This window comes from Lemur catta, chromosome 2 (genome assembly GCF_020740605.2).
Source record: "Lemur catta isolate mLemCat1 chromosome 2, mLemCat1.pri, whole genome shotgun sequence".
In the NCBI taxonomy this organism is placed as follows: Eukaryota; Metazoa; Chordata; class Mammalia; order Primates; family Lemuridae; genus Lemur; species Lemur catta.
The window spans coordinates 103,721,889-103,737,396 of NC_059129.1; the positions used below are offsets into that span (position 1 = coordinate 103,721,889).

The 15,508-nt window shown below is 44.2% G+C and overlaps 1 protein-coding gene across 4 annotated transcripts in view; it reads right to left on the reverse strand.

Annotated features, from left to right (window-relative positions):
* The window catches only part of FYN (FYN proto-oncogene, Src family tyrosine kinase), a 195,689-nt gene that overhangs the window by 22,714 nt on the left and 157,467 nt on the right, over positions 1 to 15,508 (reverse strand). For 2 of the 4 annotated variants that reach the window (XM_045544197.1, XM_045544198.1), the window contains 4 exons: positions 14,770 to 14,934; positions 10,948 to 11,127; positions 9,261 to 9,337; positions 9,004 to 9,157 (listed from right to left, as the gene is read on the reverse strand). In XM_045544197.1, the coding sequence (XP_045400153.1) occupies positions 9,004 to 9,157; positions 9,261 to 9,337; positions 10,948 to 11,127; positions 14,770 to 14,934 (576 nt within the window). Of the gene's footprint in view, positions 1 to 9,003; positions 9,158 to 9,260; positions 9,338 to 10,947; positions 11,128 to 14,026; positions 14,183 to 14,769; positions 14,935 to 15,508 lie in introns of all 4 variants that reach the window. The other 2 variants (XM_045544199.1, XM_045544200.1) reach the window with 2 other exon arrangements.

The window sequence follows — 15,508 nt, forward strand, 5'->3', positions numbered from 1 at the left end:
GAGAACTCACCTGAGTCACAGATAGATGTCTGGGAGGCAGCTCAACATAGAAATGATTCTAAGAACCCAGTCACCCCTGGAAGAGGCAGTGGCCTGAGTCAGTCTGACTTCATGCCACACAGCGTGCCAGCAGCCAGGACAACCCTGGGTTTGGGGATACTGCTTGGGAACAGTTGGAGGTCATGCTGGGGCTTGATTGGGAGTTCAGAAGAAAACAAAGGATGAGAGGATATTCGGGAGACAAGCACCACTTCGGGGCTGCTTTTTAAACTGCCCCCCACTGCCAATCTGGCACAGTGCCCGTGCTATGGGACCTCCACTGGGGAGACCAGAGAGATGATGTCGAGCACCCTCTGTTGCTGGAGGAAATGAAGGCTTCAAAGCTGGGGCAGTTTTCATATGCATTGCCTGTCTCTGATTATCCAGATGATGCAAATGCAGTAGTTCTTTTCGCCAGCAAAGCAAGACAAGGAAGCCAAATGACATTTTTGATGTTTGATGGCAGCCTGTAGTTCCTATTTACACACTTTAAAATCACAGAGGGTGACCATCTGCTTCCTTCTTAACGATTACCAAGGAATCCTAAAAGTGAAATGGGCAAACAGAGGATTTTGCTCTTGACCATTCAAAAACCACCCCCTAAGTAAGGCTCTGCCCAAAACAGCACAAAGGAACCGAGATAAAGCAGCACAGATAAAGAAGAAAGGTGTTCAAAGAAGCTGGCTCCCACATCAGGCCCATCTGTATCCTGGGGCAGAGTCAGAGAGCAGCCTGAGGGTGGAAGTGGAGGAAATGGGTCTCATCTCCTTTCCCCAAACAGTTTTAATCTTAACAGAGAGACTGGAGTAGGAAAGGGCGATTTAAAGTCCCCTTTCTTTTAATTTTAATCTTTGGATTTCAACACAACCTTTCCAGGAGGAAAATGGATGCGGTGTACGATTCGTCTCCATTTCCCTGCCAGTCTGACCTGCTCCCCCTGACTATTAATCTGGGCCCCGAAGCTGCACAGTGGCTCAGCAGATAAACAAAGCAGTCCCTCCCAGAAATGCGGTGGAATCGAGGAGCTTTAAGTGATAGAATACAAATGAAGGAGCTTTTCTGCCTAGTGACTGAAGTGTACCGAACTCGGGCTCTGGAAGCTTGATTGCAAGCAGCATGGTTCAGGCATGCAACTCAGCTCAGCGGGAAAGACGTGTCTGACCTCTTGGAGGGCAGGACATTCTGCAGGGGACGTCCCCCATGCCCCCGGGGCCTCTCCCCAGACAGCCGGCAGGATGATAAACTCCCAACATGGGCACGGGGGTGTGGTCTGGTCATTTCATGGCGGCACTGGAACTAGGAACTAAGGAGTTTCCTGCTTAGTACTTAAAACAATGGCTTGCATTTGAAAGGGTTTGCTTTTTGTCAAAGGATGGTTTGCTTCTCTAGCAGGGGAAGAATTAGATTAAATTCAATAATTAAAAGGTTTTTTTCCCCCGCTTCCCTCCCCTGACATTTGCTGTTCAGGTCACAGCGCACTGTGAGGGAATGGCAATGCTGCTGTTGACAGAGAACAAGAAATTCATGTGCTGATGGGGGCAGAGGGAGGGCATCTCATGGAGAGATCAGCCTTGATCTGCCACCGGATTACAGGGGCCTCAGAAGCGGCTGATTAATAATTCTGCAGGAGCCCTTGAGCTGCAAAGCTGGTGCTCTGAGTCTAATAATCCCCAGTCTTTGTAATACAAAGGAAGGACAGGAATTCACAGTTCTGAATGTGAAATTCAAAATTTAAAAGAAACAGGGATCCACTTCTTCCTGACTGTGTTTGTCAACCTAGCTGCCTGCTTGTTTGTGTTAAATGGCTACTGTGCTTTTTGAATCTAAAATCTGATTATATTTAATTAGTACAGGCATCTGGGATTTCTAATACACAAAGAGTTATTAAAGTAACAAATCTTTCTAAAATATGTTCTCTATGAAAGAATGTGTTAATTTATGCAGTAACAATTTTTTAACATGAAATAATTAACATGAAAACTGCAACAATTAGGAATTCTTCCTAGTCTAATTTATACGTGAATTTTCCTCCAGACAATAATCTATTCAATTTAAACCCTCAATACTGGGAACATTTGAACAGAAGCATTTTTCTTCTTCTATTTAATACATAAACCTAAACTCACAGCAGTCGTATACAAAGATCGGAATGTCCCTATTTCTACATACATTCCAAAGATCCAAAGATTATTTTGCCTTCACGTTTGCTTCCTCAGCAACAATTCTAATATCATTAATTTAGAACTTAAAAACAAAGCAAGCAAGCAAAACCACACAGCAACTCCATGTCCCGTCCTTCAAGATGACTCTAACCAGGAGGGAGGGTTATAGAGGCAGATATTGCAGATGGGAGGAGCTCTGGTGGGAACGGGTCAGGAAAACCCAAAGTGGCACTTGTATGTGTGTGTGAGACACACACAGAGATTAGTACCCATTGGATCAATGACAACATTACTATTACTACAACTACCAACTGCAACTATCAGCTCAGCGTCTGTTTTGTGCTAAGTGCTTTATGGCTATTCCCGGGGAAACCACACAATTCTATGACATAAGTAACTGTTACCCCTATTTTCAGAGGAGGAAATAAAGGCTCAGGGAGATTAAGTAACTTGTCCAAGATCTCACATAGAATTAGCAGCAATGCTAGGATTCACACCAAGATAATTTGATTTTATCCATGCTCTTAACCAAGGGAGGCCCCGTCATCTTTGGGAGGGTTGGAGCAGGTGTGGGAAGAAGAGAAGAATTCTGGCTATCCAAACACACCAAGCAAAGTGCTGCTGGGAGGAGCTGGTAGGAGTCAATAATGCCAACAGTGTCTAATAATTGTCTCCTCTAATCCTTACAACCACTGGAAAGGTAACCAACAACAATCCTATTTTGCAGATGAGAAAGCTGAGGCTCAGAGAGGCCAGAGCTTACACTCTGAGAATATGGCAGAGTCAGGATGTGAACACAGGCTTATTTAGCTCCAAAGCTCCTGTGCTTCCCACCACCCCAAAGACAACCTTGCAATGTGCAGGGAATATCGATGTTAACAAACAAGCTTTTCTGGAGGTTCTTGTAGCCCTGGTTCCCAGGGGGAGCTGTGTATATTGCTTAGAGAGCAGGAGGCATGTCTGGGAAGAGTGTGGAGAGGGGTTGGTGACCTTGGCTATTTCCATTGGTGTAAACAAATATTCATTAAATACCTGTTCTGTGCTCTGTGTCCATGAGGGCCCTTTGCTGGTCTTTAAGCCAAGTCTCTTCTGTAGAGAAGCAGTAAGACTGGTGCGCAGATACTCAGGAGAATTGCTACAATAGTGCTCATGCACATGTGTGGCTGTACCCACACTGCACGTGTTGACGTGTGCAAGCACACGCATCAGTGAATTGCTGAGAATGCCCACCTGATCCTCAGACTTGACAAGATTGAAAACAACAGAGGCAGCACGGAGGCAGGGCTAGTTCACAACAGAAAAGACCAGCATGAGAAAACAGACCAAGTGGGCCGGAGAGGAAGGCAGTGGACAGCTGACTCCCAGCTGTGTTCAGCGTGGAGGGTCCCTTGGGGGATGCAGTTGGTATCAACATGTGACTGCTCAGATAAATAGACTGGCCCAGCCTATAAAATAATGAAATAGTATTTTTTTTCTTGAAAAATTGATTCCTTCTTCTCTATTGATTACTAAGTCTTTTTCTTTAAAAATGTTTTAGGTAATAAAATAAAGACCCTTTTCAAGGAAAGTACATGTCAAACACAAAAGTTGAGGTTATAAAAATGATTTTTATATTTCACAGCTCTTAAAGAACTTTTATAGACAGCCCATTTAATTCTCACACTAATTATATGAGGTGATTAGTATCTCCATTTTACAGCCGATAAAAGCGAGGCTCCAGAAGGTTGAATGATCTGTCTGGGGACACCAAGCTTTGCAAGGAGGACAGAGCTGGTTCAAACCCAGACCCCTAACTTCCAACCCCTGGTTCCTGGGCTCACTAGGCTGCCTCACTAGTACCCTGGCGAAGTACAACACTGGTAACTGACACGGTGACTGGGTGGTTTCCCTTTAAAGATATGTCCACCAAATCTGTTAGTGAGTAATGACAATTGGTAGCCCAAGCTTGCCCTGTGACCAGCAATTCCACCTGGCAACATGCCCCAGAGACACGAGGGCATATGTGTACCACCATAGCTGATTTATAATGCCCCCAAATTGGAAACACCTCCAAAGGTTCATCCAGTAGAATGGATAAACTGCGACAATGTGTACAGTGGAATACTTCCCAGCCACGAAAAGGAAAGGGCTACAGTTACATGCAGCAACATGGATGCACCTCGCAGACACAATGATGGGAAAGAAGCCAGACAGAGTGTGATACTCAATGATTCCCGTGTGTGAAGTTCACTTACAGGCAAAACTAACCTACGGTGACAGAGGAAAATAGAAGCTACCTCTGGAGGTGGGCACTGACTGGGAGTGGGAACGAGGGGGTCTTCTGGGCTGCATCTTCATCTGTGGGTGGTTTCAGGGGCACATACATATGTAAAAATTGAGTTGTACAATGTAGGTTTGTTCATTTTACTGTACGTATCTTATGACTCAATAAAACATAAAGTATCCACAAATGGGAGTTATTCTTACACACAAGCCAGGTCTATCTGAACTCGTGAGGTTTAAATCAACATTAGTCAGCACTGAGCTGCCTGAAAGCTTGTGGGAAAAAAAACTCAAGGCTGTGAGGAATTCTCCCGCTGCTTCTCGTCTGTCTGCGTGGGCTTGGAAGGAAGGAATGGCCGCAGGGGCTGTGAATCTCAGGACGCAAGGCTGGGTTACATCCACCTATGCCAGTGGTCACAGGACACAGGCATGGTGTGGACGTGTGAGGACAACAGGAGGGACAGCAGATCGTGGTGGCCTGTGGGGATGATTCTGGGAGGAAGGTGTAGTGCTGGGGCGGGCAGGTGGCCGAGATCAGACCTTGGGAGGGCTGGGAGGTGCAGGACCCCACTGTGGCAATGGGACCAGGCGAATGACTTCTCTGGGCTTGGTCGCACCATCACAACCACCTCAAGGTCAACAAGTCCAAAACCAAACTCATTCTCTTTCTCTGGAAATAAGATCTCCCCTCATTTCTGTCTTTGGTAACTCCATTCTCCTGATTACTAGCATCTGACTACGTGGGAATTATCTTTGATTCCTCTCTCCCTTCCCAGAACAGTGTTTGGGCCCTTACATTGTATCTACAGTGCACTCACTCATTCCTTTATTCCCCAAGAACTTAGTCTTGAACTGGATATCACAATAGGAACGGTAACATTTATTCACCACTCCCTATGTGCCGGGCTAAAAACTCTAGCTGCATTGTTTCACTTAATCTTTGCAAAAATACACAGAGCAGTTAAAATGTATTTCTGCCTAACACATAAGCACACTGGAGCATGGAAAAGTTAAATAATGTGCCTAAGGCCCCAGATGGGTCGGTGGTTGAGCTGGAGTTCGGCTCTGTCTGACTTTGACGATGCTCCTGCGAGTTCCTCCTGGGCTTGCTGACTGCGCCTGTGCAGTCTTAGGTGCTAATCAGTAGCTCCCAGTGAAGTCCCTTTCCTAGACAAGGCACTCATCACTGAGGTTGGCATTATTTAGAGACCCTGACTGGGCAGAATTTAGCAAAGAGTTTATGACTAAAGAAGAACTATCTGCTATAATTGAGTGAGGTGTATAGGAAATAGAGAATGAAGAATCCCAAATAATTTCCAGTTGCTTCTAGAATGCTGTCAACAGAGGCCCAACCCTCACAGGCTCTGGGCCTGGTCCTGACCTCCTCCCTGACCCTGGGCTTCTGCTCTGGCCAGTGGTGGGTGGGGGGTGGGGTGGGGTGGCTGGAGGAAAGAACCTAGGCAGGGCCGTATAACACAGCTCCAAATTCCAATTCAGCCTATACCCTGTGCAATGCCACCTCGCCCACCCAGGGGGGTGACAGACATTTCAGTGCACCCTGAGATGAGAAACTCACAACTGTTTTGAAAACAACTGTCATTCAGTCTTAAAATATCTGTGTTTGGCACACATTTCTGAGCACTGCCCGCACTCCCACAATCACGATGCAGCATGGCTGTGGCCTGCGGGTAACATAAAACCCGACGTGCAAATATTATTAGGCACGTGGACCAGCTGTCTGGAGGAGCTGATTAATCCCCGGCAGAAACTCCAGCATGCAGCATGCATGCCATCTGCAGAGGACACCGCAGACACACACCAGGCTCTTTCTGCCTTGTAAAGAGGCCAGGGCAGGGCAGACCCTCAGGAAGAATTTTATAAATAGCTAAGTTGTCCCAGAGCTGGAAAACGAAGGGCTGTTCAACTCCCTCACACATGCCCCTTAGAAGGTAGCCCTTAAAATTTTCTCATAAAATAGAGGGGACAAGGGACTTATGACTAATCCTCTCCATTTTTATTTTTTCTTTTAATCACTGTCTTGATGGGAGGCAGTCAGCACAGCGTGAGGGTGGATGTAAAAGGGCCAGTCCTATCTGGATTCAAATCCTGGCTCTGCCATTCTACCAGCTGCGTGACTTTGTTCAAGTTCCTAAGCCCCTCTAACTCTATTTCCATCCCTCCCCGATCTCACATGTCCCCTCTCAGGCCTGGCACTTGGAAGGTATTCTATAAATGCCCGTCCCTTTCCCCCTCTGCTGCAGGACAGCATTTCTTTTATTCTCCTCGGACATCCCGGAAACCCACAGGCCTTGTTTGCTTCCCCCAGCGCAGTGCTCCAGCTCATTTACTTCTCACTTATCTCTTTCCAGTGTTTGGCATGGATTTGAAGATATTTGGACAGGGAAGAAAGAAGAAAAAAAAAGTTTTAGGAAGGAAGGAGGGGACCCCAGACTTGGAAATTAAGTAAGGAAACACGGTACACGGGGCGGGGTGGGGGCCGGGGGTGCGTGGCGGTGGGGTGCGGAGGCGGCTGCGGGGCTCGGGGTCACAGTGAGCGGGAAGGCTCCGGCCAGAGCCGAGGGCAGCCTGGGCCTGGCTCCAGAGCAGCAGCTTGACGGGAGGGCACCCGCAGGGGCGCCAGTCACCCAGGGCCGCAGCCCGGGGGCCTTCACGCCAGCGAGGGAGGCACAAACTCAACACCCGGCCCGTCGGGAGCCCCCGGCTGGCCTGCTCGGGCCCTGGCCCTGTAAGCTGCTCATTTATCCACGGCTCACGGGTGTCACCACAAACCCTGTCGAGTCCGAAGTCCAGGCAAAGGGCAGAAATTCTACTCACACACAGAAGGGCACTCGCCCGACTCCGTTCCAGCCCCTTCCTAAATCAAATATTCATGTCCCAGCACCTTTGCCCACCCTCCTCTGAGTCTGAGGAGCGGGGATCTGACAGACTCGCCTCAGGGCGAACTCCCGCAGCCAGGCCAGGGCTCAGATCCACTGGCAGGCAGGTCCCCTCGGCTCACCTTGCCTCAAAATCACGTCCACATTCCTCTCTGGACCGCCAGTGCCAATCAAAGCTGCAGCGTGCCTTTGATGAGCGACACGGCAGGCCATCTGGCCCAGCACCGGGGTGTGTGTGCGATGCGCGGGCAAGCTCGCCGTGGGGGCATTTGGCTCCAGGACAAGAACTGCCACGTGTTGGGGAAACTCAACTAGCTGAGCTGTCTGAACAACATGTAATTTAGCATTTGGACAGTATCTGTACCAGCCAGGGTCTGAGTTTAACATTTTTCCTCATCGCTTGAAACTGCTGAGAATGTTTCCATTCTGAGTCAAAGAAAAGGAGGGAAGAATTGGCATGAAAGAATCAAAAGGAGAAGGAAGAAGAAAAGGAGAACTCCAGAGACGGCCAGAACTCAGCAGAAAGCACCACCCTGTAGTACACTCCAGTCACTGCTCAGCATGACGAGGCTTTGGTTGAAGACAGCAGTGAAAGTTGTTCCCTTCCCCCAGTTACAAGCATTATATTCTTACATGAGGAACCTACATTCAACTCCAAAAGGCATACTTCATTCCACACTTTTCACACTTTTGCCTGGTGACTGCTATGTGAAGATCCAGGAAGACAGAAAATACCCCTGGGAATTCCTTCCTGGTATTTGGTGCTGTAATAGCACCTGCAAAGTTGCCCCACTGGAGTGGCTGCTGGGTTGGGATGTATTTTACTGAAAGGCTAATGTCTATGAATTTTTGCAGGGAGTAGGGGGGAGGGAGATGATGCAAGGGACTTTCCAACCACCTCTGCTGTTATCTCCCGTAGTCTCTCTAGACCCTCTTTCCATCCCCTCCTCCCTGCTCTGGACCCATCACTGGCTCCTCTGGCCTCTGGCTTCTGGTTGGGTTTGGCGGGAGAGGGGAAGCAGGCTGGAGTGAGGTAGGGCGTGAGTCCCCAGACGGCCCCACTGCCCCTCCCTGCAGAGAACTCTCCACACAGCTGCCCATTCTGACTTCCGGTGCCCACTCTCTGCCCCTTGCCTTTCAGGCCTCAGTTCTCCTGCTATTACGAGCTCTGAGCTACTGCACTGTGCCCTGTTGGCTTTCCTAGACCCTGCCTGTACATTTGTAAAAAACTCCTTTATTAAATTCTCCAATTTGAGCGTGCTTTCTGTTTTCTCCTGGGACTTTGACTGACTGAGTGATGAGCTGGAATTTGACTGATCCCTTGCCCTTCCCTGGCCCTCTTTCTCCAAGAGGAGAGTATCTCAGGCCTGGACGCTGTGAGGAGGGCAGCATGAGCCAGGAGGGCCACAGCAGTGGACGCCCATTCACCAAAATGCAGTATCTCATCCATCTACTGTGCCCACCAGAGTTGCCCGCCTGCAGAGCTGTCAAATTCCTGCCAGATCAAGGAGCAAAAGCCCAGCTGAAAAATGACATTTCAAGTGTTTTCTGGAGGAAGGGAAGGGAAGGGGGAAGGAAGGGTCATGCAGTAAGCAACTGATCTGAAGGATGTGATCACGAGCTATTGTCATTCAAGTGCCCACCTTGTCTTGCTGTGTACTCATTATCTTCGATTAATCGGGCCAATCCAAAGTCAGCAATCTTGCATATTAGTCCATTCCCCACTAGAATGTTTGCTGATCGCAGATCTCTGTGGATATAATTCATGCGCTCGATGTAAGCCATTCCTGCAGCAACCTGTGGAAACCCAGGGAACAGGGCTCATATGTTACACCATGACCTGATGCACTCACGCATTGTTAAATCTACGGCACAAATCAAGGTACCCCACAGGGCCTACCTGTGCTGCCATGTCCACAAGATTTGGTAATTTCAGAGCTCTTCCTTCTCCATCTTTTAAGAAATCAAGTAAACTTCCTATGAACAAAACATAAAACCATTTCAATTTGCTTTGAAAGATAAAAGTTCCCAACAGAGGACTATATTTGTTTTTTTATTATTAGAAGTGTGATAAGGTAGTTGAATGAAATAATGCCATCAATGGGAAAAAAAGGTTTATATAAAAACCAGAATAGAAAAAATTCTACGCATTGAAAAGCAACAGCTTTAGCTTTTAAAAATAAACAGCATTGATTCCATTTCTAAGGACAACAACAAGAATTTGATAAAACTGGAAGAAATGGAACTTAATCTCCCTTTAAGAGGAACATGTGAAGAACTGCACCACCTCAGTCTCAGCCCCCAGGCAGCCCACACACAGGACTGATGTGGGGAGAATGCAACCTAGCTGAGTGTCCAAAACTGTGTCCCAGGACCGGCTGCAACAGCATTACCAGAGAACTTGTTAGGAATGCAAATTCTCGGGGCCCAACCTAGCTGTACTGAATCAGAAACTCTGAAGTTTGGGTCCAGAAATCTGTGTTTTAAGAAGCCCTGCAGGTGATTCTAATACGAGGTAAAGTTTGCGATCACTGGGCTGGCTCATTTACAGATCTTAAATCAAGACAAGGATAGCTGAGGAATATGGGCAGGGCAGACAGTTGACCTAATTAGATTATAGCCAGCCAAGCCTTAAATCAGACATCATCTGAAACAAAACAGCTGGAGCTTCAGAGCCACTATTCTAACATAGCCCAAGGAGGCTTAGAACTGACACCAAGGCAGAAATAATCATTTGCAGAAGCTGGAGGCTGATGATGGTCATCAGTGATATTTTATGCTTTAATCACAAAGTTATTTACAAAATAACCCCAGATACAAAGAAGAAATATTCTGCCAGGAAAAAATTCCAATTATATTTTAAAAGAAAATATGTCGAAAAGAAAAATTACACTGGCATTCTCTGATGTGCAATGCATTGCCTTTTAAGGCTGTTTTTTGTTTGGTTTGTCTATTTTTCCAAAACAAAGTGATCTTTAGCTTTACCCCCAACAATACTGGTTTGATTAAAAAGACAGAGAGAGAGAGAGAGAGAGAGAGAGAGAGAGAATATGAGAATAAAATGTGCTCTTTAAAAGCATGTCATTTACTTCCTGGAACTCTGTGCTTGACAGAAAAAAAAAAGTATGTCATTTAATCATCTGATGTTTAAGAAGAGAGCTGGAAAAAAATAAGATGTTGAAATGATGAAGACTAAACTTAGTCCAGAGACCAGCATCTGATATTAATTGTTTAGCCGTGCAAAAAGGAAATTTAACAAAAGCCACTACATTCAAAATAACAGCAAACTATCATAGCCCTCTGTATCACCCTTGATATTAAACATGAATGTTTTAATTATGGAGCTTGAATTTCTGATCTGTGAAACATACAAAAGGTACTGGATTTCATAAGGATTTGGGGGGCAAACTCAAAGTTAGTCTGTTTTTAAAACGTTTTCATTAATAAGCACACAACTGGTGCTTCCTGATGGGAATACTTGACTCATGCAGAAACCAGGAGACAAGCAAGCAGGCAGCTCCGTTTCTCTCCCCAGAACAACCCCTGTAAGGCTCTGTGAGGTGGAGACAGGAGGGGTGTCACCCAACCTTTATTCATATACTCGGTGACAATGTAGATGGGCTCCTCCGACACCACTGCGTAGAGCTGGACCAACTTGTCATGCTTCAACTTCTTCATGATCTGCGCTTCCTCGAGGAAGGATTCAGGGGACATTGTGCCTGGTTTAAGAGTCTTTATGGCTACTTTTGTGTTTCCATTCCAGGTACCTACAAACATCCCACAATATCAAGTCAAACCAAAGATCCTCTTTTGATGGCGGAAAAAGAGTTTTTGACCAACAGTTATTTGCATAAAGTTAGATTTTAAGTTTAAAGAAACTTAATATAGTTTTTGTGGAAGATGGTCAACTGCAAGGACTCTGTCAAGTATTTCAACAGGAAAAATGTGTCTATTTATGGCTATAGCTATATTAAACTTTATCATCCATTTGATTTTTTTCTTATTTTGAAATATATCACTCTTTTTCTGGCTCAGTCATATGGGTAAAAATTTATACTGAACACTCTGAACCCCCATTTATAGTGATGGAAGTCCAGGGGTTAGAACAGGCCTGGCCGTGGTGGCATGAGCCTGTACTCCTAGCTACTGGGGAGGCCAAGGTGGGAGGATTGCTTGAACCCAGGAGTTCAAGATTGCAGTGAGGTATATATAGTGCCACTGCGCTCTAGCCTGAGTGAGACCCCCATCTCTTAAAATAAAAAAAACCGAAAAACAGGCCTGGCCACCCAATAGCCATCCTTTAGGTAGTGAGCATGGAAGAAATTAGATTAAGTTTATGCAGCGTGCCATTTAAAAAAATATGGCGACACTGAGGATGTTTGGGAATTAACTCTAGACTTTCAATTGTCTGCAATGGATGAGTGACTTCACTGAGTCCTTGCACAGTTGAGCCCTGCATGCTGATAAGCACTGGCAAGGGGTACACAGTCTCCTTGCCAATACTTCAGCCAGGTAAGGCAAACTCCTCAGGTTTCCTGATGGTCAGCCACAAGAACAATGGCTTCTATCAAATCGACTGGGAACATCAGACAGCAGTAACAAGGGAACAGAAATGTTTAAACTGAACATGTTAAAAAAATCTAGCAGATTTGAAGCCACCACCTGGTTTATGATCATCACCAGTTACCTCATCTGTAAAACATAGGAATGGAACTGGATTACCTTTGGTGTATCTTTCATTAAACAAAACCAAACCTAGGTTCTATGTCTATTCCATTATCAGTCCTATGACTTTGAATAATAACTTTATAAGGGGAAAAGAAATATACTAATTTAGATTATGTTATTTTCTATTTGAAAAAGAAGACTGGTTTAAATTAAGATTTATTTTTATATGTAATATAACTGATTTTAGAATTTAAGAATTCTGTAAGTTGGAGCAATTCTTGTTATCCTGTTAAAAACATGGTTCATATAATATACAACCTACAAAAATAGAAATTATGAAAAAACAAGTGGCTTAAAGAACAGTTCATTTAAATCTCATAAAATATCTGCCTACTAAGTATACATGGGAAATTTGAAAATTTCTAAGTAAACTTTGCTATTTAAGTGTTGGCACCCCAAAATTTTAAACACAGTGAGGTCTTCCTTACTAACAACCACCTGGTTAATTACATAGATAACCATCCCAATTGTGATGTGCATGTTGTTTTACATTTAGCAGCAAATAAAATGTTAATGGTATGTGTAATGATTTAAAGTTGATAATTGTAAAGTTTGAAAAAGTTTTTTGTAGGGATTCATCTTCATTGTGTGAGTGATTTGATTAACACATTAACTGCCATGTGAGTTGTATTTAATTCATGCTAGTTTTGAGCCTGGGGCCTTGTGAAGCATATGAAGACTCAATCCTCTGAAACAAATTCAATTAAGTAGCTGTGAGTCACATACAACTTAATTGGTATGCAGTGTAAAAATTGATTTTAGTGTCACATGAGTTGCATATAACTCACACACAGAAAACAATAAAAACCAACAAATTTTTCATTAAATTAGAAAGGATCATTTTGTTTTCAAAATTTTCATTCAATTTTCATAATAAAACACGGTGGCCCCAGGGAAAATTTTTTTTTATAGTATGGCAATCAATCTGTGAAAATGTTCAGGACCTACAATTTCATTATAAATTAGGTGGATGAGGGAGAAGAAAGCCATATAAATATATTTTACAGTACTTGAGATAAAGTCCAGAGAGAGATGGACACAATAATGTGGATTCCTTATTCTAATAGCTAACACATACACATACATGTGTATGTCTGAGTGCATATCTATTATCTATCTATCTAGGACTTACCACTTGCCAGACTCTGTATTAAGTGCTTTAATTGAACTCTTTTAATGCAGACCACACCTAAAGACCTATATATCCTCACATATAACAATAGTTATCTAGCTATATTGTTTTTAATGGACTCTAAGGAAGGAGGAAGGATTCCATAAGCATCAATATTGTCTTATGAGAGATGTTTCTGGGTGGGGCCTAAGTCCATGAATTACCTCTAAGCAAAGCTGCAACTGACCTAAAAGGGTTAATAAGGCAATTTCAAGGGCCCAGTGCAGTCAGTCTTCTCAATGACACCAAATAAAGAGAAGTGTGCATGTCTACTAAATACCTACTATCTTGCAAGGGCCTTTAAACATACTGTCCCATGTAATCCTAAACACAATTCTATGAAGCAGTTATCATTCCAATTTTACAGATGAAAAAACTGAGACTCGAAGAGGTTAAATAAGCATCTTATTCATGGTTAATCAGCCAGTAAGGATTCAAATCCAGACCCATTGAGCAAAATCTCACAGTCTTTCTCTATGGCTGCCCATATACGGTATCTTACCTTCCCATTTCTTTGGAAGAGAAAACACCAGATTCATAACGTATTGGTTTCTTGTTCTGTGGGTGCCTTAATTAACCACATGATGTAGGATAGATAAGCACAGCAAAGTATCACCACATTCTGAAAATCCGAATGGTCTGTGCCCGTCTAGTTATCCAGGTTAAGTGTCTTTGTCCCAATGGCTGTGTTATGTGTTTTTGTTCAAAACTGTCCTTTTAAATTGGCTTTGAGATGCAGCCAAAACAAAACGTGCCCTCTGCCTTACCAAGCCACACTTCAGCGAAACACCCCTGACCCAGCTTCTTCTCCAGAAACAAGGAACCACGTGCAACTTCCCAAGCATCTTTAGCCAATCCAGAAGTTTGTGGGGTACAACTTGATGCAATCACAGTTAAGTTAAAACACAAACCATCAGCTTTTTCTATAGGAAAAGGAATTAATAAAGAAAACACAGTCCTTATAATCCATAATTATGCATGCACTAGGAAAGATGGAAGGTGACTTGCCCTTTAGGGTGACATTCAACAAATATTTGCCATTGTAAATGGAGGGTAAGACTTTTTATGCAGGTTGAAACATTCCTTTGTGCCATTTGCTGGTTTATGAATTTTTTTCTTTTGTTTTTTGAGACAGGGTCTCACTCTGTTGCCCAGGCTAGAGTGCAGTGGTGTCATCACAGCTCACTGCAACCTTCAACTCCTGGGCTCAAGCGATCCTCTCGCTTCAGCCTCCCAAAGTGTTGGGATTACAGGTGTGGCCTGAATTATGAATTGAGGCTCAGATAACAGCACAACTTGAGCCATTTGCCAATTTTGCAATTTTGTCCACTTACTGTCTCTTTTCTAGAAATTCCAGAATTTTTAAATAAAAATAAAAATTATATTCCTCACTATTAGTAATTCAAACTTTCTTCCTGGTCATAAAGTATTTATTTCCACCTTCCATCTTTGATATTTGGTATTACCCAAACAAGGAGGTTAATAATAGAGTAATTGAGTCTCAGCATACCCATCCATACTTCCCCAAACTGCCCATTGCCCAGTCTCTTGATCAACTGCAGGGATTCTCGAGGGATTTCCCAGACATCTTTGGTTTTGACAGACAGATCGGTAAGCCTTGGCATCCCTTTGTGACAGGGAACTACTAGGCGGCAGCAGAGACCTGCGGCTCTCTCTGGTGAAGCAAGGCAGCGGCAGGAGAGGGAGAGAAGAGCAGAACACATGTAACAACAACACTCACAGGTGCAAACCCACAGCAGCCAGCGCACAGTGGCCCTGGCAACAGTGCTAGGCCAGCAGAGGACTACATGCATCGTGGAAGACTAGACGCCGCACACTGAAACACGTTCATTGAAGGCAGAATAGGAGCCCTTTTACATTTAGACTACCCCATACCCCCAGGTATGATATTGTCTATACAAATAGATAGACATAGACTGCTATGGTTTCTGTAATCACGAAGTAACGAAAACATATTTGGCTCAATGTGCTAATAAAATATCTTCTGGAATCTTGAAAATACCCTTACTAATTTCAAAAAGTACATTTGGACTAAAGAATGGCAGCAGGACTGTCCTTTCCCTACCTCTAGCACATAGATTACCTAGGGGATTGGGGACCTCTCTGGTAGGAATATATTTAAAATTATAACTTTAGTGTAAGATTCTTCTATAGAATGTTAGACTGTTATAAACTAGTAAGGCTGAAGATATACCTGGTGGGGGAAAAAAGAGGTCATGTTTTTCTAG